The following is a 27160-nucleotide window of genomic DNA, read 5'->3' on the forward strand; positions in this document are numbered from 1 at the left end:
TCAAATGATTTCTTAATCAAACCAAGTACTCGGTTAGCTTTGGTAGTAACTTGAGTGGTGTCACGATGGAATTTGAGCTGATCGTCAAAAACAATACCGAGGTCGCTGTGCGTTGCATTGATGTCAATAAATATTCCGTTGAGACAGTAAGGACCATAGTGGTGGGCTGGGCCGAAGTGAAGGTGTTTGCACTTGGAAATATTAAAATTCAAAAGCCACTGTTGTGACCATCTTTGAAGTAAGTCTAAGTCACTCTGTAACGCAGTATAGTCTTCTCTATTTCTAATGACTCGAAAGATTTTTGTATCATCAGCAAACAATAGCACCGGACTTGATACAATTGCATGATGGTATCTCATTTACAAACATCGTGAATAGTAGGGGACCCAGCACAGAACCCTGGGGGACACCACTAGTAACTGGAATGGTGGAAGATTTATGGCCATTAAGTACAACTTGTTGCACTCTGTTAGATAAAAAACTTTCAATCCATTTTAGCACATTTCCATGAATACCAAACGATGTTAACTTTTGCAATAAACGTCGGTGTGGAACAGTATCGAAGGCTTTTTGGAAATCTAAGTAGATTACGTCAATAGAATAGCCCTCATCAAGATGATGAGTTAAATAATCCAGCATCAGAAGCAATTGAGTGGAACACGATCTTCCTGGTATGAAGCCAAATTGATAGGGAGACAGTAAGTTGTTTGTGGATAGGTGGTTCAGTATATGATCTTTGACAATGGATTCCATTAACTTGCTGAAAATAGAAGTGAGGCTGACTGGTCTATAGGTGTACCTTTGTTGGGACAGTGTTAGAGTAACCTGCCACCAGGCTTCCTCGACTCCAAGTTTGCACTGACGTGATGGTCCAGACGTAATTTAAACTTTGCGGTCAGCCACGCCCCTCCAGTTTTTACAGTATCACGTATTGTACAAACAACGTAGGGGACTAGACTGCAGCGGATATATAAACAGCATCATCACTCGTGTCGTGTTATCACAATACGAGTGCTACCCCGGCTCCAGTGCCTAACTGGTAAAAGAGAAAAAATACATTTAAGTTTAAAAAAATTGCTAACACGCATTCGCATTTTTATGAGCCACACCCATCTTTTGTCTTCAAGAGAAATGGATGAGTTTCAAGGTCTGGTTCTAAAGGGAGTTATCAAACTAGATCGAAAGGAACTGGGACGAGGGGCTTATGGGAGAGTTTACGCGATCAAATATTGTGGGACGATATGTGCCGCTAAAGAGATCCACTCCATTCTGGTCGAAGAGGTGGGAGACGTGGAAATGAGACGAACAGTGGAATCGTTTATGAGGGAGTGTCGTCAATGCAGCACATTACGTCATCCAAACGTCATACAGTTCCTAGGTGTTTATTATCCCTCTGTGGGGGCGGGAGATGTACAGGGAAGGATGCGGCTACCAGTAATGGTTATGGAGATGATGGTGGATAGCTTGACCTCCCTGGTGGATAAACATGAGAAGATTCCTGTCCATATAAAATTTTCAATTGTCCATGACGTCTCCCTTGGCCTGTGCTACCTTCACAATCACGACCCTCCCATCATCCATCGAGACCTCTCCCCCAATAATATCTTATTGACGGCACATCATGTGGCAAAGATCAGTGATCTTGGAGTGGCCAAGGTGATAAAGGCTGATAGTAGAAAGACAATGACTAAAGCTCCAGGAACCATTGACTTTATGCCACCTGAATCATTCATGGAAAATCCAGAGTATGGTCCTCCCATGGATGTGTTTTCCTTTGCTGGAATAGTCCTCCACACTTTTAACCAAAAGTGGCCTCATCCTACTGAGCTGGTGCAGTATGATCGCAAAACTAGAAAGATGGTGGCCTTGTCTGAAGTTGAACGTCGTCAGCAGTACCTGAACAAAATGAGAGGAGAGGCTGAAGTATTGAGGCCACTGGTGGAGGAGTGTCTGGATTATGATCCTGCTGTGAGGCCGACCATAGCAACTGTCTGTGAGAGGATCCAAGTCAGCAAGGATGTTTACATGAAGGAGTACCCACAAGATGTTATCACTCTACACCAACAAGTGGAGAAGGACAATGAGAATGATCAGCTGAGAAGTGAAAACAGTCAGAAGAGTCTTGAGAACAACCAACTGAAGGCAGAAAATGAGCAGCAGAAAAGGCAATTGGCTGAAAGAGATGTACAAATCAACCAGCTGAAATTTGAAGTTGACAAATTGAACCAACAGCTGGTGAGTGTTATTTGTTTTGTTATCATTACCATATATGGTATTGTTATCTTAGTCCTCCACAAGGAGTGTACCAACACAACAAGTAGCCAGTCAACTTAACAGAGTAACTTTAGGAGGACCAACAACAAAGACATCAAAATTGAAAATAGTAAGTCACTAAAGTTAGTACATACTCTATGGGAAATGTCATGTGTGGAGGATAAAGTTTATACTCATGTTAACCCATAACCATTCAACACTACACTTAAACACTGTCATTTACCAATATCAACTGATCATGGTATAATACAGTGTAATATGGTCACCTGTCTAACCCATTACAACCAGTTATAGCCAATTAGCCAACTTTACATTTCTAAACATTTTGCTTATGACCTGCCGCCTATTGAGGTGAAGTTTTTGTTGACTAGATTACTGACATCAAAAAGTGCTACCAAAGAATGGTAACAACTTGTAGTTCAGTTTATAATAGATTTTTGTATCCATTACCAGCTATATGTGTAAGTGATAGATATTGTATGTTATTTAGCTACTTACAAATATTATTACCCACTTAGGAGGCACCTCCATTGATGACAGCACTTAACAGTGGCAGGTACCACATAAAATGGACTCAACTAGCCAATCTTCCTGCTCCAATGTATGGTGCATATGTCACAGTACAAGACAAGAAGGTCTATGTTGCTGGTGGGAGCACTCCAGTTGATGATGCTCAACATCAAGTATATGTCTATGATACCAACACTGACCATTGGGATCAGTTACCTCCCTCAGGGCACTATTTGGGTGTTCCTCACATCATTGGTGGAAGGTTAGCTATTATTGGTGGACGTCTGTCTGCTACTAAGATGGTGACCAATAAAGTTTCTACATTTGATGAAACTAGTCAAACTTGGACATCTCATTATCCTGATCTTCTCTCGGTTAGGAGCAGACCAGGGGTGGTTACTCACCTGGAGCACGTTATTGTTGCTGGGGGAGGAAAGTATGTTAACAACACACCAGTAGTACAAGATGATATTGAAGTCCTCAACTGGGTCGTGAAGAATTCTCATTGGCAAAAAGTGTCCATTAATCTTCCTATTCCAATGGCTTACTTCACACCAATTATTACTGATGATCATTTACTCATAGTGGATTATGTTGATGCTGACTTCAAAGGTGACATTGGTGCCTACAAGATACCTGTTGATGGTATCACAAGATCAGGTGACCAACAACAAACCAGTGACACACCCACCAAATGGATTACAATGACTAATGCCACTCACTACAATACAGCCCTAGTCCCCAGCTCATCCCCACCAGTGGTAGTTGGTGGACAGGATCAAAGTGGTACAACACCAACATCAGATATTAAGATGTATGATGACACTAGCAAATCATGGATGAACATTGCATCATTATCATCAGCTAGAACTGAAGTAGCAATAGCAGCAGTCAACAACAATGCCATTATAGTCATTGGAGGATGTACTAAAGGAGGAAGTATGGCTAATGCTATGTCATCCAGTCTTACTACAGTGGAACTGGGACAAGCTCAACTAATACACTAACTACTAGAGGGTAACATTGTATAACTACTGTATATCTTTGTATGGTGTGTGTACACCACTAATAAGCATACACTGATATTTGTTTGTATGAAAACTTATTGTGTTATTTTTATTGTACTTAATAAAACATTTTACATTATTAAACATGTACACAAAACATGAGAACCAGTAATCAGTTAGTTAACTACAAAGGTACACACAATGGTGTTATTACATCACATGAAATAGTAGCAGGATATGAGGGAACTGACAATACTACTGATCAATTACAACACATTCACAACTGTACACAACTTGTAATAATAACCACACATGGTCTATGTACACAATCATTGATGTCAACTTGTCTAAAAGTAATCAAGACACACGGTAGTGTGTTGTGCGGCCAAGAAAGCCGGCGACCACACTGTGAGTATATTTACAGAAGAAAACAGCTTTTTCATACATGCATAGCTCTATGGCCTCTTCTCCAAAGTACACCATTTTTGCATTATAGCTGTCCCCCAAGTAGGGTATGCCACACAGCAAATTTGACTAAATTCGCAACAGCCATTGGCGAGACATGGGGATTCAAAATGTCATTTTAATTTCTTCATTTTTTTCTGATGCTGTACGGGGGGCTACGGGAGCTAAGATTTCTTTTCGCTCACTTTGCAAAAATTGCTATAAAACACAAACATGTACCTCTATTGCCTCGATCTTTGGCACAAATGAAGAGTGTGTAATGGTGGATTCACGTACCAAGTTCGTTGAGCATCATAGCAGTGCCTTCTGATAGTTTGAATAGCAATAGAGTTACAGTAACAAAGTTATAAAGCAAAAACTAAGCAGGTGTAAAATTGTGGGATTGAGATATTCCAATAGAGCAGTCACTGCGGGGTAAAAAGTGTGCAAGAAATGCTGAAAAAAACTTTAACAGAGTTTGAACCAGGGACCTCCATACCTAACGCTTGCATCCTTAACTACTGCTACCTTGGCTGATCATCTCACATAATTTCTGCTTTATAAATGAATTTTCTAGTTGAAATCTGCTTATAATCAAACGTTTGCGATTTCATAGATCTACCAATAGAAGTACTAGATTGTTCTAGAACATTCTATGTACAGTATGTTCTATTAGTCCTAAAAAAAAGGGGGGGGGGGGGGGGGGCACTCTATTAGAGTATTACAATAATATTATCAAATAATCATGCAATGAAATACATTTATAAGTCTGTCTTCAATAATCATCATTGTGTCTGCATAGAAAAGAAGAAATGAGTAAAAAAAAAACCTGTCAGCCATAGGCTGGTTTTGGGGCCTTAAGGCATGTCCACACGACAAAAATAATGCGAATTGAATGCGCATTGATTCGAATTATTCGCGTCCACACGGAATGCGCATTAGGGTGATTCGAATTGAAAGTGGATTACACGAATCCACCTCTACAGGTGGTTTGAATACGAATTGGCTGCGAATCGGGATTCGCTACGTCATAATAATGCAGCACGTGAGGGCTTGACACGTTTGCGCGTGACCTTTGTAAACAATACAGGATAGAAATACAGAAGCGCTCGGTGTGATAAAAGCGCAGGGACGTATCGAAGCAGTGTTTCATCATCGTATCTAGCCCTTACAGTTTGAAAGAACAACGGTCCCTTACCCATCAAGCACCATCAGCAGTTTTTCGTACTCTATTCGTAAAAATCCTTCCGGTACGTTATAAACAAAAGTATAAGCGTTACTACGAGCTATTCCTTTCAGTCTATCGTTAAACTCACTGTTCTCTTGGTTGGCGCAAATGAGTGTTTTCTCAACCGTTTAATTACTGCGGTTTTCCAAGTTCTTGCAATGCAAAGCGTCATGCGCTATACAAGCATGTGGTGCGCAGTTGTTCAACAGCGGGTTTTCAGTGACGATTACCGACTCACAGGACTTTAGGCATGCCTACGCATACAACTCGACAGCCACAGAACATTACAGATGTATTCAAAGAACTGCGCATACTGACACAATATTAGCGCATGACGCTTTGCATTGCAAGGACATGGAAAACCGCAGTATCCGTTTATCACACTAGTAAATTCAATTATGCGCATACGTGATAGTGCGTATGGACACGTTCAATTCGAATTCAATACGTTTTGCATCCGGTTCCTAATTCGAATTCGTGTGGACATGCCTCATGAGTATAAAAAAACAGCCAAACTGTGAAAAAATGGTGCGGCCTTAAAAGCCTGGGTGAAAAAAGTTGTGAAATCAAAGGTGGCGGCCATGAAACAGTGGCGTAGGCAAGGGGAGGCATTTGCCCGCCTTGCCTACGCCAGTAGTTGTAAAGCTTCAATTATCCCATTACGGTCTCTTTGGAAACCCTCTATTTCTGCATCTTTCCCATGTAGCTTTCTAGTCCATTCTTCCTGTAATGACAACACAGTCATAATAAGACAGTGTATTATGTGACATGTTAAAATTTGTGAAAGCACAAAATGTAGACACATTACATCATATAGTGTTAACCTCTTACATAGGGATCACTACAATAATATGATACGTAGGAATTAACTTTCCCTAATCTCCCTTGTTTAAATACCTTAAATTGTAATGATCCTACCAGCATTGAAACCAGGTCACTACTGCTGATCCTGATGACCCGTTGACACAGATAGCAATCCACCGGATTTGACCCAGATTAATTAAAGCTGAGGCATACACCAAGAGCTACGTTTTGGGTGCTCGATTAGCGTGTTGAGTATCTTGCTATCTGTAAACTTACATGAAACTATGCCCACTGACTGATATCATTATAAACCTTACCTGTTAAGCTTTTTTTCATATTGCTACCTTTGTACTATTGTATTTACGTTTGTATTTAATTGTAAGTGGGTGTGGCTTTGTGCTTACCTATCACACCATACTTACAGGTAGTACAACACATTCCAAGTATTAAAGCAGGTGTGGCACACGAAAGAGGCTGGCCTATTGCAAGACTAGACCAATCAAATAGTGAGCATGGCTCCACATAATCCTGTGGGAATGGGGTCATAGTTTCGTATTGGGTTGACCGTTCTGAGTGCATTCAGATAGTTGAAAAGTTCAAATAACTGAATTCCATTCATATTTCACTTGGTGTGGGAGGATCAAAGTGCCACTACATACTGTATTTCCATACAGTAGTAAAGTAGCTACATAACTGTATTGTACAGTACGTTATGCACATCATTGGGCAATACAGTGTGGACAAACACAGTACATTTATGCAGTGATTGTAAGGAATTTCACCAAAACCACCCCAACACTCAGACAGCATTAATGATCACACGCATAGGCGGTGGAAAAGGGGGGGGCTAGGGGGCTGAAGTCCCCCTTTGGTCTGCTGATGGGGGACTTAACTCCCCCTCAGAATGATATATCATGCCGAAGTTATCCTTCTTGGAGTGGGGCTGAAAACCGTGATAAAAATCAAGATACTCTAATAGAGCAGTCACTCTAACAAAGCAGTCAGTATATAGCGAGTAATGCAAGGATTTTTATGTAGTTTATCACGTATAAATTAATGCACAGCTGGTGAGGTGGGAAGCTATTGTCAGCTGGCTGTGACCTTTTTTTGGGTTCACCTACAATGTAGTGCCTTATTTCCATAAGTCTGGGTCAGCCCAGCCCCCCTCATATCAACTACTTCCTCCACCCCTGATCACATGTGTGACAATGTAATCACTAAAACTAGCCAAATTAATCCTACTATAGATATATGACTGTTAACATGGATTGGAAATGGTGCCATGCACCTAAAATAGCTGTGTTTCGAATTGGCATGTGGTTCTTGTAATTTGCACAGCATACTAAATTTAGTGGCCATTGATGGAGTTTTGCAAATTTGTGAGAGGGATTAGAACCCGTTAATGAAGTGTGTCACTATACTACTAGTTTTGTTGAACTACTTGTGCATTAGATTAATACGTGAAAGACAAATAGTTTCACTAGACAACAACCGTGCAGAGTTACAAGAACAGAAACACTAGTCTTGCGTGGCCAGACTGCTTTTTCTCCAATGGCACTTATCAACTGGAAATAGCAGGTGCTTATAATTTCCAATTGATAAACACCATGGGAGAAAAAGTGGTCTGGCCACATGAGACTACAGAAACATAAGCACCAAGCAATTTTGTAATAAAGAAAACATGCAGTTTTTAAACCAGGGGTGTGACTTACAAACAGTAGCAAACTGTTCATAACTGACTTTACTTTGTTTACAGTGAGGTGATTTATGCTAAAAGAGCTGACTTCAAGGAGAATCCTATTTATTTGCTTAAGGGGAGGAGTTGTACTAAAAAAAAAATGATATTGAAATTTAAAAAATTCATTCCACCATTCCAGTTATCCATTCCACTGTTTATATGCTCCGAACATCATATGTTCTACAGTAAGTTTGTACATATACACAGACAACATCAGTTCCTCTTCTAATAAAGCAAACATGATCATTAGATCACTTTGTACAGTACCTTTTAAGTAAACACTGATATTGGAACAGAAACGGTCTTTTTTTTCTGACAAGAAGTGCACGCACAGAGCAAAGCAAAGCCTATGGCAGCTGTACTAAACACAGCTATTGTTATCTAGCAAACCAGTACTGGGATGTATGTACACCACTCAAGCACTTGAGCTTTGTGCCCCCCTGGGACAGAGGTAGTAACTCGCAGGAGGATTGTCCAGGTCTCATGGAGTGAGCTGGGTGGGCTACTTCCCCAGATGACACCAGGTACTCCCAATATACAACTGGGTAGACTGGAGCCATGTGAGTAAAGTTTCTTGCTCAAGGAAATGCAACACACCACCAAATTGCCATAACCAGGCAATGAACCTGAAACCCCTCCATTACCAGACCGATGCTCTAGCCACTTCTCATAGACACATGCACACGCATGCACGCACACACACACAAACAGAGTACACACACCACACACTTAGCATCGTCAAGCTGCTGAGCAAGCTGTTGGTTCTCTTCAAATGTTCTCGTCTGAATAGTCTTCAATTCATTCCTAGCTTTAGGCAGTTCCTCATACACTCGTTCATTCTCCTAGGTAAATACAAAAGAGACCATGTCAAGTAGATCACAACATACACAGCTAAGATGTACTACATGACCCAATATTGTGATCATCCCACACATAGTCCTATTAATGAGATTTCACTGTACACTAAACAAGTTGGTGTGTACCTTTTGGTAACCATTTAGTAAAGTTTCTTGTTCTTTAATATTCTGCTCCAGTTGTAAACGTTGTTCCTCATTAATCACTCCATCAAGTTTACCACCACTAGCAACTCGTTTTCTGTTGCCTGTTTCACATTCAAGTTCCTTCACCTATTGTATACACATGTACTATGTGTAATGTAGTAAAACATAGTAAATGTCTACCAGTCAATATGTACAGTGGAACCACATAAAAGACACCCTGAAATGTGGACACCTTGATAATGAGGACACTTTTCCATGTTCCCATTTGTAACAGTGTACACACACTTACTTTAGTTGACAAAGCGGACACAAAAATTGTGTGTGGTTCTAATAGGATGACTAGTAACATTTTCAAGCTGTATTAAAGCCTACCCATAGAAAAGTAGTAAGAATATAGATGATAAGAAAACAGTTATCTGTTCTATACTTTTGAGGTATGTGTTATCCAAACACTGAATGATCAAAATACTCTAATAGAGTAGTCATGTGGGTCATCAGGGTCATGTTTTGACTGGTTCAACTGGTGAATTGTGCATTGGATGATGCATTGATTTTAGTGTCTTGTTAGACAGTAATGATGGAATTGTAAATCCTTAAGATGTTTAGAAATGGACTATTGCTGGCTGAAGATGAAAGGTGGGAGCAGGTTCAAATCAAGTTCAGTAATTCAAGGCCATGATCATTGTCAGTATAGAGATATTTCATCTCCATAGTAACAAAAATAGGCACCGTAATTCCTCGATTATTATACCGTAAGTCGGCCATATTGTTGTGCAACTGTATCGAGCGTTGTATGGGGACTTTTTGATCTGCTTTACAGGTTAGCCGGTCTATTGTATATGTTAGTACTAACCATACGTGATGTCCATCCACCATAGTTTTTTCCGTTTGTTGTATTCGGAACGCGCGCAGTACCTAATTTCAACCTTCTCCGTAGACCCCGTGTGTACAAATTCGACAAATCTGCACAACAAAATGGCCGACCGAAAATGGTTGTTATGGAGATGGAATATCTCTATAAGTCATAGTTGATGCTCAGAGGCAGGATGTTAAAAATACTAACCCCTACCACACACACATACCTGCTCTTCAGTTGTTGTATTCTAGTAAGATCTGCAGCTCTCTCCTTTGTTATTTTATCAGTGATCTGAAATCGTATTATTGCGAGGTCTATTTTTTTTTGCGAACCTGTTGCTCACGGCCATCTGTGATTGTGAAATCCACGAACTGATGCCTCCGTAAAATTCTACACATCTCATCACTCTGCTCAATGAAAGTTAGCCAGAGTGAATGGAGGAAGACAGGGCTGCAGTGCGCGCTATAAATAGAAGTAGGTAGTAAGCGCATGCGCAAGAGAACACAGCCATTGACATTTTACCGCGTGTTGAGGTGTTACCGATTGTAGATACTGAAGACAACAAACTCTCGTTACATGTTGCTGATGGCTGCTCGTCCAAAAAGGTCATCATCTGTCAGTCTGTCTTACTGAGGCCACTATCAGCGCCACTGACACGAGATCAAGTAGAGCGAATTTGGATTCTAGTCATTCTCATCGCGACTCCAAATCAGGAGGCCAGCAACCATACCGGGGACGGCCGCTCAATGCTTTGGCATAAGAATCTTAGTGAGTCATAACTAGCTCCATGTGTACATGCATTGTCAAACTGGTCTTGGTGAATGATCTAAAACATTTTGGGGATCGTTCGGTGGTATATTTGGTGTGGTCCAAACTCTGATCAGAGAATAGAGGTTGAAACAATTGTCCTGTGTGGCTGGACTTGGTGCCACCTTAACAGGCCTTTGCTATTCATTATCAACGGTCCCGAGGGATGCGACACCTTCACAAATCTGTACGTGATTTGAACCTGATTTGTGATTTGAAATTGGATTTGACCTTTATTTCACAGCTATATAACTCTGAAGTATCAAGCCAATTTTTAAGATAACTTTGCAAATGAACAACCTATAGCACTAAGCCATCTTAATTCCAACCTGTAGAACAATCAGTATCCCCTTTCCCTCCGGGCAAGGAAAAACGGCTGTAGCCGATTGCTCGGAGGTTAAATATATAAATCAAATCAAAATCAAATCTATCAATTGTAAACTTTCCTTCTTACTGATAATAACATAGATAGTAGACCTGTGGACTACTACATTGGCTAACAACCTAATCAAGGCCAAATTGCGAAAACTCTTGGCGCACTATTGTAGAGTAACGCTTATGGTATACCTGATTCCCTTACCAAAGTTTGAAGTGAATTAGTGAGAAAAGAGGCTATGTAGCTAGTAAGGATGTGTTAACAGTATTATTCATAGCAATCATGTGATGGCAAGCTAACCAGAGTTGTGAGTTAATAATTTTTGATGGGTTAATCCCTGTTAATCCACTGAGATGATTAGCTGTAACCTGCTGTTCAATTAACTTGTATGGCTGCCCTTAGCCACCTTACTGCTGTTTTCCAAGTTATTGCAATGCAAAGCGTCATGCACTAATATTGTGTCATTATGTGCAGTTCTTTAAAACTATACACCTGTAATGTTCTGTGGCTGTCGAGTTGTATGTGTAGGCATGCTTAAAGTCCTGTGAGCCAGTAGTCATCACTGACAATCTGTTTTTGAACAACTGCGCACGCACATGCTTGTACAGTGCATGACACTTTACATTGCAAGAACTTGGAAAACTGTGATAATGAAGCAAAAAAACGGTGAGCATTTGCTTGACAAGCCTGTAAACTCTGTATCCAAGGGCACAATCTCCACATTTCCCATTGTCACTTCATTAACTAGGCAGATGCTAGCAGCATCGTGGGGCAAGCCTGAAGGTAATAAGTTTTTGTTTTTTTTTGACAATAACTTACCGTATACCCGGATATTTTCGCGGTATGTATATTTCACGGTTTTGTACTTTGTCAGGATTTTTGCGCTTTAATTTTCTCGAGTACCTCTTAGCCCAGGATTTTTCGCTTTTTAAATTTCACGGATCCGCTTATGATTATGATGATTATGATTCCGCTGTTCTCAACCACAGAGCTACGAAGGATCTGGATTGATTTTTACTCCAAGGATTGATTATGCAAATTGCTATGAGCATTTGAATCAAGTAACGCAGTGGTGTTGGCTTCTGCGAGGCATGGTTTAGCTCTGCAGTATAATGTATAAGCCAGTTTCCTTCGTGAGCCACGCCCACTTTGTTATCGAGAATGTGTGATATTGTTTAAGCATATGTGGACTCCACATATGCCTACGTATCGCGCACCAGGAGCCAAAACACATAATTGTAATATCTAAAATTTGTGGGACGCGCATAAATATTCACGGAATAAAATTTCACGGTAGCTTTGCTAACCGCGAAAACCGTGAAAATTACGTACCACTAAAATTTCGGGGTATACAGTATTACAATTACAAACAACTATTACAACTACATAAACTACAGCTAGCTACAGGGGGAAAACTATTACTAGGGGAAAAGGGGATTGTCATCATCATCATCCGAGCCCTGAAGGGCCCAGTACCTCAAGATCATCTTAGCATTGTTGCACCGCAGTTGCACCACAGTTGCACAGGCAGTTGTTGTAACAAGTTCTTTCTAGCAACTTTCCAAGGGACACCGCTGCAAGGAGTGGTACGGTCAGCTATATTCTGTAAAGTTTTTAGAGCAAAAGGTGTCCAAACTCCAAATGTTTCCACAACTAATGGAATGAAATCTGATCCCGCCTTCTCCACAGCTGCCAAATGCTCCTCATCCTTGGCAACCTCTCCAACAGCAGCAGCCACCCCAGCACATGAAGCACAGGAGGAGATAAAAGCAGGCTGAGTGGTGCAGCGTATGGAGACATCAAAGTAAGCTGGACAACCATGCTGGAAGTCAGGATAAAAAACATCGCCAGGGCGCAACCCATCATCATAAGAAGCTCTCTGTTCCTTAAGAACCCCAGGGTGATCCTATGAAAGGGCATTATAAATGATGTTTACCAGAGCATCATGTCGACGTATTCTCATTGGGCCTTGAGAGCAACCTAACAGATGGTAACCATGGTTATCAATGGTAGAAAGACAGGTACACAAAGGAGAGAGCAGAAACAAAGAAACACCCAACCATATACGTAATCCAATAACAAATTCAGGCCCAGGGATAACCAAACCCAGACTGACTCGAGGAATAGCTTTGAGCCAGCCACTGCTTGTGCCAGAAGGGTGTGACAAAGCAGTCAAACGAGCTTGATTGCGAATGCCAAAGGGTGCAAATAAGTCATCAAATAAATGTTTGTCTAATGTAGCTTGCAGGTCCTTCTTAGAGGCTGAGAAAAGCAAATGACCACTGGAAATACTCGATTCAGGTAGGGAATAAGTGTTTTATCATGTACCACGATAGTGGGTTCATAATAGGGATCGCAGTGGAATTTTTGAAAATCCTAATAGAGCAGTCACCTAAAACCAGCCTTAGAAAGCAGACTCAAGCATAAAACAACCCTCAGAAGGCTTATTGTTAAATACTGAACTCAGAAAAATGGTGATATAGCAGTAAAAATGGTCTAGACGAGATTTGGAAACATTCAAAAATTGCGAATTTTACGCGAATTGTTCATATTATTATTCATAATATTATTATTATTCTTATTACTAGGACCGCGTCACATACAACCAAGTACATACACCAACGTTGCAACCTACCCATTGGGCAAGTATAAACAGTGCCATAGGAAACACTCAGAGCATTGTGCGTGTACCTGCAGAAATGATACATATGCATACGTAAACAGGCAAGGGAGTTTAACTGGCATCAGAAAACCACAATACTAAAACACAACCTACACAAAAAACCAAGTTAAGTTAGCTATATTGAAAGTAACTATATATTGTAGGTGTGACGTGTCTCTGAAGAGGATTCAGCAGTGAAGTGAGGTTATGCAGAATAAGGGATATGGTGAAGGCACAATTAGCAATTGATCCCAATCAAGCCAATATGGCACAACAGACTCTGTTGTAACTAGAGGTCACAGGTGATGTGCCAGTATATCAGCAGTGTGGCATTGGCACAGTGATCACAGTCTATAATATTATGCATACAGCCATGCACAACATACAGGAGATAGTTACACATTGTTGTATATGCAGCACTGCATCGGCTTCTTGTTTAGCTATTACAGACTCACAGTAGACTAGTAGTTAAGCTGAGTGGAAAATAATTCCAGCCACCAGCAAGCCAGATGAAGGTGGTGGTACAATGAAAATAATTCCAGCCGCTAGCAAGCCAGATGAAGATGTAGATCTATAATACAACTACCAGTACAAGTATTATATTACTCATTACCTTGCTGTTCCAGCTGGTAGCTGGTATCCCAACTGGTCATCAGCTGGTCGTTCACTGCATGACGCCTGGAGCGCATATCCTGCACACAAAAGACACAATTACACACATTTAAACATACTTGTAATGTTGTTGCTTACCAGTAAAGTGGCACCTGGCTCTTCTCATTCTAGCAATCTGTAATTAATAAAACAAGGGTGTGGTGCTGGGCATTATATAGAATTACACGTACGGTAAAGTCATCAGCACGATCAGGCGTACTTATTATACAGTTGTGCCTTCATTCACAGGCAAATCTATCCCCGCTTAGTTCATGTCTCTAGGCCTCGTAGTTTTCTCAAACATTATTTATTATTTATTCATTCATTATTAATGACGTAATTTTAACCGCATTTCGTATTATTCTTACTACTTGGTTGTATAATTATTATTTTGTTTCACTCGTGTACAGCCCAAGGCTTCCATTTTTTTGCAATAAAAACTACACAGCCTTACTCACTGAGTCCTTCTGCGTGTCCATGACCCATTAATTAACCCGTACTCCACAGATCGCTAACCGGCCTCCACCTCGATAAATTTCTAAGTTCTTCTTCGCCATTACCTGTTGTTCCGTATACGGAAGAAGCCGTAGAAAAACAAAATTACGGGATCTTGTGTGCACAGGGATGCGTGTTGTTCGACTATAGCATGCTATAGTCTTTATAACATTAATAGATGGCAGATTGAAGTTGTGCAGCACTCTTTTTACAAGATCACCATAATAGGGTCTCTAGTGAGCTGCCCATCTTCGCTACAAGAAGTTGTTCAAGCACGCATGCAAGGCATCCGTTTATTCTTCTTCCTAGCCATCACAGTGAGTGCTTTGTTTGTCCATTATAGGTGGAAGATAAATAGTAGCGCTGATATCATGGCTGCTTTTCACACGCAAAAAAGGTTGGGTGGGGTGTTTATTACAACCCTACCATTTAAAAATATTTTGTGGTCTAACCACATATCATCAACAACCCTCCCATGCAGGGGTGGATCCAGACTTATAGAAAGGGGGGGTCAAAAATGAACTGAGGCACTACATTGTCTCTGGTTTGATGAGGTGAGACCAAACAATAAAAAAACAAAACAAAAAAAAAAAAAGGTCACAGCCAGCTGACAATAGCTGCCCACCTCACCAACAACGCATTTAAAGCTGATAAAGTACATAAAAATCCTTAAATAGCTCACTACACACTGTTCCAATACTGTGACTGCTCTATTAGAGTATCTCGATCTTGGTATACTAAAAATTTTTGGAGGGGGGTCAAGAGCCCCCATTTGACCCCCCCTGTATCCGCCCCTGCTCCCATGTGGTATCCATGTCATAAACAACTTAAGGGTGTGAAGCCTGACAGTCTTATATGGGAAGATTGTGTGCTACTGTGCTTATGTCACTGTAACTAGCTACTGTGTACTTTAGCACATTCTCTGATCAGCTAGTGACATTAACAGTTGTAAGCATTTATGAACACCTGCTAACCAGACTTAAATTTGCTGACTATACCTATGGTGTTCCACTTTATGACACACTGCTGCTAGCCAGCTACACCTAGGCTTTCCAGGGCTAGAGCCCAGTCTAAGTCCTGGCAATTGGAACTCAATATGCCAGTTTAAAGTAGTCTTGCATGGGTATGACTGCCAAATCCCTGGTAGTCGTGTAAGACTGGCTACGCCCTGCACTGACCACTAGTATAGTGACATTGTGATTTGTACATGCAGACACTGGCATAGGAAGACTTCGGCCAAGCCTAGCCATCTCCTCCTATTTAGCTTGATTAACACCAACTCACACGATTGCTGCTGCATGCAGCCTTGCATGTTCGTATGTGCAACTCGTACATTTACACAAAGGTGTTGTAAGCATCATCACTACAATAATAGCACTACAGCTACAATGTATAGCTATCTCTTCACTACCTATTCTGCTAGACAACTCTACACCTGTAATGCATATGCTTGATGTATGCATCATTCTTCTCTTTTTTTTAAAAAATGGACTCTACAGGAATTATAACACTAACAGTTACCATTCTTATAACTTGTATCATTGAGTTTCATTCTTTTCCTTCTTTTAGAATAAACACCTAAGACATCTTGTTCTTCTTCAAGTCTCCTGTGCTGTCATCAACACTGTCTCCTGTATGATAAGTGCACAATCAGTAATTCTTCTGACAGGTAGGTAGCTCATATAGCAGTGTGTTTTCAGCAATGGCACAAAGTGTGATGATGGTGGCTGAAACACTGAGTAGATTAGGAATTAATATATCCTACCTTATTATTTTGTGCGTGTACAAATCAGAATGAAAATGCAGTCTTTATCATAGATTACAAATTAATATTGCATTAAGATATCTAGTTAATGAGTTAACCTTTTAAACTGAGGAATCTCTGTTAGCTTAGGCTACACTATAATGTGCCAATTAACTTATAATCCATAAATGGATTTGGAAAAAAGTACACAAACTAGACATATTAAAATTTTAAAATTTAAAATAAGAAATAGGGATCGCTAAAAAAGCCACAAAACAAGAAGGGATCGCTGGGGTGGTAATGTAAACCACAAATCCCTATTTTTACTTTCTAAAAATGTTCCATTTGAGTATAAAGAGTCAAAATAGGGATTTGTGGTTTACATTACCACCCCCAGCGATCCCTTCTTGTTTTGTGGCTTTTTTCAGCGATCCCTATTTCTTATTTTAAATTTTTAATATGTCTAGTATTATTATCTTTGTGGTTATATAGCTTGTAAATATCTCATGTACCTCTAGCATTTACTTAAAAACAATTTTGAAGCTATGGCTACGTAATATGTTGTGGGTAATTCATTTATTCATGATTATTATAGTTTTACAGGTAATGCTGCTTGGAGTATAGGTCATAATTGAATGTTGGTCTTATTATCTAGCCATTCATGCTAATGGAAGATAAGCACATTATATAAAAGTACAGGGTTGAAATGTGGTTTGAGCACCAGTAGGAAAAAGGACAGGAAAAGTACAGGTAATGTACCGTTCACATTGGAATTCATTTAAGGGATTTTCTCCTCTGGCTGGCCATGTTACTGTAGTTGATTGCAATGAATGTCTGATATTTTTCTCCTCGGTCATGGTCTGAGGAATGGTTGGAACAAAAGTTCTACATACGTATATCTGGGTAGTTGTGATCTTCTATTACGTTTGTAGGTGAATCAGGTTGCTTTACATGTGTAGGTCAGATGGTGCAGATACTGTAGGTACATTTGTAAGATGATCATTTTCAGGTAAAGCTGATATATTATCATGATTGATTGTAATATTACTGAAGTATACATTATTTGCTATCAACCACTGCAAGGCAGTCAGTATCTTTGATCGTCGCACACATATAACTGGTGAAATTAACAATTGTTGTACTTTTGACAATCCCTACAAAAGGAAGTGTTAATGGTTATTAGACATCATGTGTGTGAGGAACATAACTTAAAATAAGTTCTGGACCAGGATCCATATTATTAGCAGCAGAAAATAGCTTTGGGACATGGCTATCATTGTGGCAACGCCTACAGGTATTTATGTCAATTATTGAAATGCTTGGTAATTTTTCAAGACATATTGAACAGTGCCAATTCAGCATGAAATTCTGTAATCTTGGCAATGACTACAGGGTCACTAACGTCAACTGGTACATGGCGTTGGACATGTTGTGATTGGTCCACATTCACATCAGTATTTGTTACTACACCAACATTTGAAGCACTATCAATATAAACAAATCATGATAATGAGTCACAATAGTTATTGTTAGTTTGATATGCACATATAAACCAAATTTAGACCATAATCAGTTGTATTTATGAACAGTAATTACTATTATCTATTATACTCAAATATTTTTGTGAGTTTTTACAAATTTATATATAACAAACGTACTAATCCTGCCTTCTCTGCTGTATGATGGTGTCCCTTTACTCTTGTGTAAATTGAGCACGTCTTCTCTGATATTCTCTTTTTCTCCTTCGTCTTTCTTCTGCTACCTGTGAAGTTTCTCGATCTCTTCTCAATCTACACTGCTCTCTTCTCTAAGGCGTTCTTCCCTATCCATCATGGACAGCGAAGTTTATTTCATGGTTGACAACATGTGCCGCGGCGTGGTAGACGAGACGAGCAGTGCTGTAATCTACTCCGTTTATTTTTCCGTGACGTGGTCGATAACACGAACATATATGGAATTGCTGTAATCTTCGCTGTTTACTTTACCGTGGCATAGAGTATAGTGGGCATTAATTCGGTAAGTTTTCCGATTTCTTTTGTAATTGTTTGCACATGGTTGATGACACAAATTTACGTGGGCAACTCGCTAGTGTGGGGCTCGCTCAGGCTCGCCCCAACAAGCCTTTGCTATTCATCACCACTAACCTGATCCCCAAAAGTTGTAGATCAACTGCACAAAAAATTCTATTGGAGGTCCATCAAACCTTTTTACTCTGCCCCCTCACAAAAAGAAAAAAAAGCGCCGAGACTAAACTTAGACTAAGTTATTATGCCAATCCAACTTCAAATTAATAATAGAGCTCTCCACAATATTTACATAAAGTTGCTGGAAAGAGCCTGACTTCAAGAAGATAAACGTTCAGATGTTGATGGTGTAAGAAGTGCTAAAGAGGAGGTCAATTTGTATGTGTACTGGTGTATTATTCATGGGGTACTGGTATATTAGTCATAGGGTACTGGTGTATTAGTCATGGGGTACTGGTATATTAGTCATGGGGTACTGGTATATTAGTCATAGGGTACTGGTGTATTAGTCATAGGGTACTGGTGTATTAGTCATGGGGTGCTAGAATATTATAGTGTGCTATGTAGGTTAGTTATTAGAAAGTTTTTTATTGTACTGTCATCTGTACACTTTAGAAAGAACATCACAAAGACAAGTTGAAACAGAAGAAAAAGAAAGAATCTGATTTGCCTGTAGCAGTAATGTAAATGAACAAGTATGTAATGTGTGCATATCTGTAGACTTGTGATACTTGTAAATTATCCTGTGTTTGGTTTATTTCTATGGTGGTTCTACACTCTTGTGAACTGAACACATTGTTTTGTCAAGAGAGTGGAGAGCAAACCTCTCTGTAATCCATTACTTTGTGTTTGTTTGTAATAGTGACTGATAGTCTGATACTCTGTTGAAATATAAAGGCTTTCCTATAGGCTGTTTCTGTAGTAGTTAACCTGAGAACATTGTTAAAGGTTTGACTGCTGTACATATATCTTTCTCCTTCACTACAAACCTGTGTTAATCAGATAACACTGTGTAGCCTGTATGGTATAGCAGCACATTTGTGTGTTTGATAGTGTATGTAATGTAGTGTATTTGTTGTCTGGGGAGTATGGTCAAGGCATTTGTGTGAAATGACATCATACCTGTTCCTGTGAAGTGAGCCATACACCTACGTAGGGCAGCACTGCTGTGGAAAAGAAAGTAAACAGTACCGGTAAAAAGGTGAAAATGATTTATGTATTACGTCCTTTGTGAAATACTTGAACAGCTATCCATACAGTATGGTAGTTCTGTATACCGTATAGCGGAAAATTTTGGCGGGAGAAAATTTTGGTGAGCATGCATTGATTCACCAAAATTTTACTCGCCATTTTTCTAAGCACTGAAAGTGTAGTAGATGCTGTTCATCAGTGGGTGAATATTGTTACAGCGGTGAGTGGTTAGTCTTCCTATCCCATTGAATACAGTATGGTTTTAGACTACTAATAGCTCAGGCAGATGGGCAATTCAGCTCAAGCGATTCAGCTCAGTGCCCTCACCTAGTTGCTTGCCACGTGTGTTCCAGCCTTGATTACTGACTTAGCGAGCTAGTGCATGTTGTTTTAATTACAGCTAGCTATTTGCATAAGAGCGCGTCGATTCGAATGAGAGGCATTGAACTGTAGTACTTCGTCCGTAAACATCGCAAAGCTTTGTCGCCTACGTAGTCAGATTAAAATTGCGTAGGCAAAGTAATGTCATACATTCGCCAAAATATTATTCGCCAATTTCTGCCAATAATCAATTCGCCAAAAATTTCTCCCACCAATATTTTCTGCTATACGGTATTAGGGATCATGGAGGTTTGGAGTTTCTTACCAAAAAAGTATTGACCAGAAACCAGCCTTACAATACTTTCATGTTGTCTTGGCAATATTGGTTAGGTACAAAGCCCAAAGTGCCTTCAATATGACCTGCTATAATACATTCATCTCTTGTTTCACTACTTTTTATTGCATAGATCCCTACCGTAAATCAGGAAATTTAGGCATAGAAAATTTTCATCTATTAAAATTTTGACGCAACAAATTTTCATCACTGGCATAGTCAATGAAAATTTTTGATGGAATACCTAACATTAATATTTGTATGCACAATATATTTGTTTAGTTAAAAATAATTCATCTGTTTTAATTTTCGTCAATACAGCCAGTGACGAAATTTTTTTGATGGAAAATTTTCCTGATTTATGTGCCAGTACTTCATTTTTACATTAACATTTTTTTTTAAATACTAGTTTGTTTAGTTTGTTGTAACACAGCTAGCTACAGTGTAACTTGTGACTGTTCTATTAGAATATCATACATGACTGTTGTATTAGAGTATCATGAGTCAACCAAGGGGTGTGCAGCTATCTAGACTGTACTAGACTCACACAGTATCTAATACATAGTGTCAACTAATTTGAGTATGTCAACAGAAGTACAGCTGGATCATAAAGATCAGTAAAATTAATGGCTTTAGGTATGATGGCAGAGTGACTGTTGGATATAATTCTGGCTTAATGGTGGTAACAAGCCTTGAAACAATTGCTTTTCCAAAAGCTGGGTTTAATTTTGCAAAACACTTGGCTTCTCGTTCTCCAGTTGCAGCTTCATGGCCAGTGATGGTGGTGTGGCTAATGGTCATGTTATTCCATGTCTCACTGGTAGTTTCAGTTGTCTCATGAGTCATACTAGTCTGGTTGGTAGTTTTAATGGTCTCACTGTTAGTATCAGTGACCTGGATGGTAACTTCATTGTCATTTATGATAACAGGAGTTCATAAATACCACAAGACAGTTTCAGTCTGACTGGTAGCTCCATCACTGTTCTCACTTGTGGTCTCATTGTGTACACATGTAGTTCTGTTGTTTACTGGATCCTTTGTAGTATTCTGTAGAGATTGTTTGTGGCTACCTTGTCCATAGAAACTAATGTTTGTCAAAAATGGTGGCTTGACCTGTTCAAATTGTATATGTTATCAGCCACTGGTTTATTATGTACCTGTTTAGCAGAGTGATTCCAGCCACATAAATTGGATGTACAGGAATTTGTTCCATTTTGTCTCCTTACTTCAGTGTCATTGAGTAAGCATGATATTGTAGCAGTGACATGTGAACAAACTTCAGTGTTAGCACAATATGTGACCCAGTCTGGGAAAACTGGTCTTATCACCTATTTAAAAGGATCGAGAAACACTGGTTTTAAGTATTTAGTGTGTTGTAGCTTTCCAATGGTTGAAGCTATGTGTACCAAATTTTCATACGTTTTACACTAATTCCTTACCTTCCAGAGCATCCACTGTGCAAGTAGCCAACGACTGAGCTTCCCACCATTTTAGATAGTTTTTAAACTGGTGTAGGGATGAATTAGGCCAAGTTTTGGGCCATTGAGATCTCAAAATTGGCTAAAATGAAAGGAAATTCATAGCAGAGTTATTTATTCAACACCACAGAGCTGTACAGCCACACACAGTCATCCCCAGGCTGACCAGAGCTCCATTAAGGTCCCACACCGCACGTACGGATCGCCACTGGGCTTGAGAAAAGCAGCCAGCAAAACCAGACCACTCAAGTCTAGCTGATTTTGATTGTGGAATTAGATAGTTTATTCATGTAGCTTTGTGTCCTGGGTGAAAAATCGAATCTGCTGACATGGGCGATAAGACCGGTTTTCTCAGACTGGGTCACATATATACATTATTACTTACCCAGCTATACAGGTACAATGTGTAGCTAACACTTTCCTTTACTGCAATCCAGGGGAACAGAAAATTGAATGTCACACCTGTGAAATGATACGCATAACAAAATCTAGTTGACATTCACATACTTTCCCATATTGCAACAAACCTCTTCCCTACATGAACAGAAAATAGGTAGAGTTTTAACTGATGAACTTACCCAGCTAGCATAACACAACCTCCATCAAGCATTCCTTTCTATATTTGTTTAAATCAAAAAAGTTAGTGGAGTAGCTACCACATCTCACCTTTACTACCTCACAGATATTTGCTTGGAGTCTCTGTCATATACGTGAGCATGTCACTCCATATCACATCCAACTATTCAATAGATTATCAATGAAACACTACACATACACCCACACACACATGTCCCCAATACACTACTTGTCTACACCACAGGAGCTACCAACAGAAGAACACCCTGATTAAGATCATGCGATCACTCCAGATGCTGCTGAACTGGATGAGAACACAAGAGAAAGGTAAACATTAGTGTCTGTGGTAATATGTAATACTATTATCTATTGCCTTACAGAGAAGCAAGGCATTTTACTGCGGTCTCAAGCAGTACAGAGATCATTACCTCATCTTAATGATGTCAACACCACCATATTACGAGGGGCTGTTCATACACAGGACTCTGGACAAGTGTCAGGCACTAATACAAGTGAGACCATTGACAATGTGTCCTCAACCAGGGATTTTTCTAGAAAATAAATTCAGGGGGGGGCAATCCGAGTTTTTCAGAAATTGAGGGGGGGGGGGGGGCAGAACTTAAATTAGGCTAAATTTGTTTTATTGTAGCTAGCTAGCCATCAACTAAATTTTATGATTTCAAATCAATTTATCATTGTTTCATCATTGGGCTGGTTGAGGCAGAGTTCAGGGGGGGGGGGGGGGGGGGGCAAAATGCCCCCTTTGCCCCCCGCCCCCTAGAAAAATCTTTGCTCAACATCAAGGTGTCCACACTTCACATGATATTCTTTCCTGCATAGTGAAACTGCTTTACCCAGGACTGAAATTTCCACCCTTATAATAATAATAATCTGACACCTGTCTAATCAGGACACTTTAGCATGACCCTAAAATTTTAGGACATGAACATGTGTTGTGTGTCTCTTACATGTGATTCTCAATAATGTTTGTACAAAACCAGCAAACGGTTGGTTTTATTGGGACTCAGTGGGTATTTAGATAACACTTTATGCACTTGAAAGCTGTATACTTTGTTTTGTTAGAGTGCTTACATTTACTCACAGAATGCCATGATGCTGTTTCCCACACAACAAAGTACAGAACTACTATGTAAATATCCACTGAACCCCAGTAAACCCCGTGATTTGTTGGTTTTGTACTTGTAATTGTTGAAATACTAAATAGTATAATATACAATTAAATCCGTAACACATATATATGTATGTACTAGTCACATGTCTAGAACAGAAGAGGTGCCAGTGTACATAATATTGTGTACTTGTAGGCAGAAGAGCTGATCAAGAAGGAGATGCTACACATGTTACATTTTGACCTGGCCAACTTCCCTACCTCACAAGCTGGTAGTACTGCCAAACACAAGGCTGCTATAGAGAAGGCCAAACAGGTACTAGAGGAGAAGCCTTATGAAGTGATATCACTGGAGGATATGCAAATGGTAAAACACTACTGTATGACTAGAACTTGGGTATTGTAAATGTTATTGTGTAAACAAAGATACATTGTCCATATAGACTAACCCTTTATATTTGATGTGTAAAATGGGAAGAAAAAAACATCGCAGTAAAATTCCTTGACTGCTTTTGCGTTATTTATTATTGTACAGTGAGACCTCCTCATTAATAAGGGTACTTAAGAGACCCATAGCATGGCCACTATAATGAGGTGTCCTTATTTATTGTGTTGACCATTAAGTGAAGTGTTACTATATTCCTAACTACAGGCACACCAGTTACTAGAGGCAGAGATGGAGGTTGTAAAACATGGCATGAACCATGGTGAGATCTCACTGGACACATACAGCACTGTATGGCAGGAGTGCTACAAGCAATTACTGTTCATCCCTGGTGTTAACAAGTACACAAGAGCCTCTATGGCCAGTAATAAAGATTGACTAGAGTCCTTGGAGAAGAAACTACAAGTAAGTAAAGGGCTAGATTAATGGTGACAGTTGATGTGTATGTGTTTAGGATACCAGGTCACTGATAACTAAGGAAGCTAAGAAGGCAGCAAAGTTGGAGAAGAAGCTCAAAATACTTACAGGTGGTTACCAGGTGCGTGTGTACAACGTATTCACACACAGTGCACATATAAATGCACAGAGACACTACGTACAGTACACACTTACAATGCCATGCATACACACATCACACACGTTCAGGTATACACACTGTTTTACATATTGGGTGTTTTTAGTCTCGTACTCCAGCCTTAACAAACAGATATCAGATGTACATGAACAAGTGGAACAGTGTTTTTGTGGAACTGAAGGTCTGAGAAGTCAAGAACTACAAGCTATCCCACGAAGAATACAGGTAATAACTTGTGTATGATATGTAGTGAGACCTGCTCACTGTGTAATGTATAACCAGCTAACCAGAAAATCATTTTTTGTGTAGAGCAACCCACCTAGTACTGCCAATAGCTTAAAAATTCCATCCCTTTGTTGTGACCTTATTGGACAAGTTTCACTGATCTTACATACAGTATATACACACATTTTCTTGTTACAGCAATTGAAAGAAGAGGTTCAAAGACAGATGGATCGACAGAATCAATTACAAATGAAATATGCTAATCTCAGTATGGACAAACAACACTTGTTTATACAGGGACATATAGCTTAGTGTAACTCAGTGTAGCTTAGCGTTTGTAACAGTGTGTGTATGTGTATGTTACTGTATATGTTACTGTGTATGTTACTGTGTTTGTATGTTTCATATGACATCTCATCTTTGCTATGACACACCTGTTTTACATTGTATCTTGTGTATATTATGTAATGAACAGACAAAACCACCAAGTAGTCTCTGTATGGTGGACACTGTAGGGCTAAGAATTTTACTGTTTTTTGCTGGACATTTATCAACCTTCACTCACTTCGCTTTTGGTGAAGTAAAATATTGAAATTCAACTTGAAACAATAATCAACAGAGAAAAAGAGACAACTATGCTAGACATTGATTGATTGATAAGTTTAACCTCTCAATGATCAGCACAGCCGCTCTTCCTCATAGAAGGGACATCCATACAAGCACATATATAAACATATACATACAAGCAAAATACGCAGTACAATCCAAATATACATAATAACAGAACAATAATGTACATACAAAAAACAATACAACACACATGTACGTAAATTATATAAAACAATTACAAAAATCATTCAGACAAAAAATAAGTATTGGTGGCATCAAGAGTACATAATAGGGAACCTCACTATTTTCATTATGTACTCTTGGTGGCATCATAAAAGTCTGTAAAAGACATTGGTTCCTTCAACCTATAGCTAGGGGGCAGATTGTTCCATACTACAGTACCTTGATATCTAGCATGCTTCTGAGTTAAGGCCACTCCAAATAAATTCTCTGTTTCCCGTCCACTGCCCGCATCTGGTTACTGCCAGCTCTATATATTCCATTATTCCACATTCTGGTCCAGTTTGCGCTGTCCCATTGCTGAGGCACCGATTGCTGTGCAGGTCGCTGAGGCCCATATGTAAGATAATTTGTTTTTGTTTATTATGTACTGTTTTATCTTATGTCATTAATTTGTAATAAAAAAATTTAAAAAATGTTCCGTATTCTTCCATTGTTTTCCGGTTATTCTTGCATACTAATAGGCTCAGTAAAAGCTTTCTTGAAACAGTACTAGTGTCAGCTCACGCGTCAGCAGTGCTATCAAGTCAGCACAGACTCCGCGTTTGTGTTATTTTTGCAACTTACAAAGGAAGGAACAAGCTTATGCATGCTTTTATGCAGCCTTTTTGGCTGTGCCAGGCAAATACTGGCTTGAAAGCTAGCCAATCTTATAATGAAATAATGGAAATAGGCCGCCCGCCAGCATGCGAATATGCCAGTGTCCAGGACGGGAAACAGAGAATTTATTTGGAGTGACCTAACCGGGTTCGATTAGAATTCGCAGAATATGATGGAGTTCTGGTGTTGTAAGATACGGTTCAGGGGCGGGTTCAGGGGCGGATTCAGGGGGGGGGGGGGGGGGCTTTGGGGCTGAAGCCCCCCCCCCCCCTTCATATTTAGGCTTTTCTTGATCAATATGATTATGATGTGATTATGATGTGATTTGGGTTGAGGCTTAGAAGCCTGTACACCCATTATATGCTGAGTATTATAATGAAATTTTGTCTTAGCATAATTATATGATCATTAATAATACAAATACTCATAAAACCACCTTATAAACATCTTTCCAAGGTATTATCAGTGGATTTATGCTAAAGTTTATGCAACAAGGACCTGGATCAGCATTGGAGGTGTACAAGATCGAGATACTCTAATAGAGCAGTCAGCTAACTACTCTAATAGAACATTCACTGGAAACATGTAGTTGGTGCTGTTATGGAATTTTTCCAAATCTGCCTGCGCCTATACATACAATGAAGTGCATTGGTCTGTTTAAAGGGCTTCATTCATCCACTTGTGTAGTTAATATGTATGACAATACTTAATTCAGGTACACAACAGGGGCGGATCTAGGATTTATAAAAGGGGGGAGGCTAACTCAAGGTACTAATCTCTTGGGCAGAGGTGTGCGAAGCACACTTCCCAGCATGCG

The 27160-nt window shown here is 39.6% G+C and overlaps 3 protein-coding genes and 1 long non-coding RNA gene across 11 annotated transcripts in view; 2 read left to right on the forward strand and 2 right to left on the reverse strand.

The window, feature by feature from the left end:
* LOC136257385 (centrosomal protein of 162 kDa-like) overlaps positions 1 to 27160 on the reverse strand; it is a 108048-nt gene that overhangs the window by 50504 nt on the left and 30384 nt on the right. The window lies entirely within an intron of this gene.
* On the forward strand, positions 847 to 4084 carry LOC136257387 (probable serine/threonine-protein kinase roco4). 2 transcript variants are annotated; one of them, XM_066050571.1, is made up of 4 exons: positions 848 to 2235; positions 2288 to 2383; positions 2793 to 3046; positions 3164 to 4084. In XM_066050571.1, the coding sequence occupies exons 1-4, from the start codon at positions 1099 to 1101 to the stop codon at positions 3789 to 3791; spliced, it is 2115 nt and encodes a 704-aa protein (XP_065906643.1). In that variant the 5' UTR covers positions 848 to 1098; the 3' UTR covers positions 3792 to 4084. The 2 variants fall into 2 exon arrangements, with proteins under 2 accessions (XP_065906642.1, XP_065906643.1); XM_066050570.1 differs by having other exon boundaries at positions 847 to 2235; positions 2793 to 4084.
* Positions 4945 to 10778, reverse strand: LOC136257395 (uncharacterized). The gene is made up of 4 exons (XR_010701959.1): positions 10089 to 10778; positions 8989 to 9132; positions 8735 to 8847; positions 4945 to 6187 (listed from the first exon to the last, which is right to left on the reverse strand). It is a non-coding gene; the product is annotated as an uncharacterized lncRNA (long non-coding RNA).
* On the forward strand, positions 10345 to 25341 carry LOC136257391 (cell division cycle 5-like protein). 7 transcript variants are annotated; one of them, XM_066050575.1, is made up of 9 exons: positions 10345 to 10630; positions 19237 to 19316; positions 22766 to 22848; positions 22902 to 23033; positions 23847 to 24017; positions 24303 to 24500; positions 24550 to 24633; positions 24776 to 24894; positions 25093 to 25341. In XM_066050575.1, the coding sequence occupies exons 4-6, from the start codon at positions 22959 to 22961 to the stop codon at positions 24471 to 24473; spliced, it is 417 nt and encodes a 138-aa protein (XP_065906647.1). In that variant the 5' UTR covers positions 10345 to 10630; positions 19237 to 19316; positions 22766 to 22848; positions 22902 to 22958; the 3' UTR covers positions 24474 to 24500; positions 24550 to 24633; positions 24776 to 24894; positions 25093 to 25341. The 7 variants fall into 7 exon arrangements, with proteins under 7 accessions (XP_065906647.1, XP_065906651.1, XP_065906653.1 ...); XM_066050579.1 differs by having other exon boundaries at positions 19237 to 19304; XM_066050581.1 differs by lacking the exon at positions 10345 to 10630 and adding an exon at positions 17065 to 17606.

Source organism: Dysidea avara, chromosome 6 (assembly GCF_963678975.1).
Source record: "Dysidea avara chromosome 6, odDysAvar1.4, whole genome shotgun sequence".
Lineage (NCBI taxonomy): Eukaryota > Metazoa > Porifera > Demospongiae > Dictyoceratida > Dysideidae > Dysidea > Dysidea avara.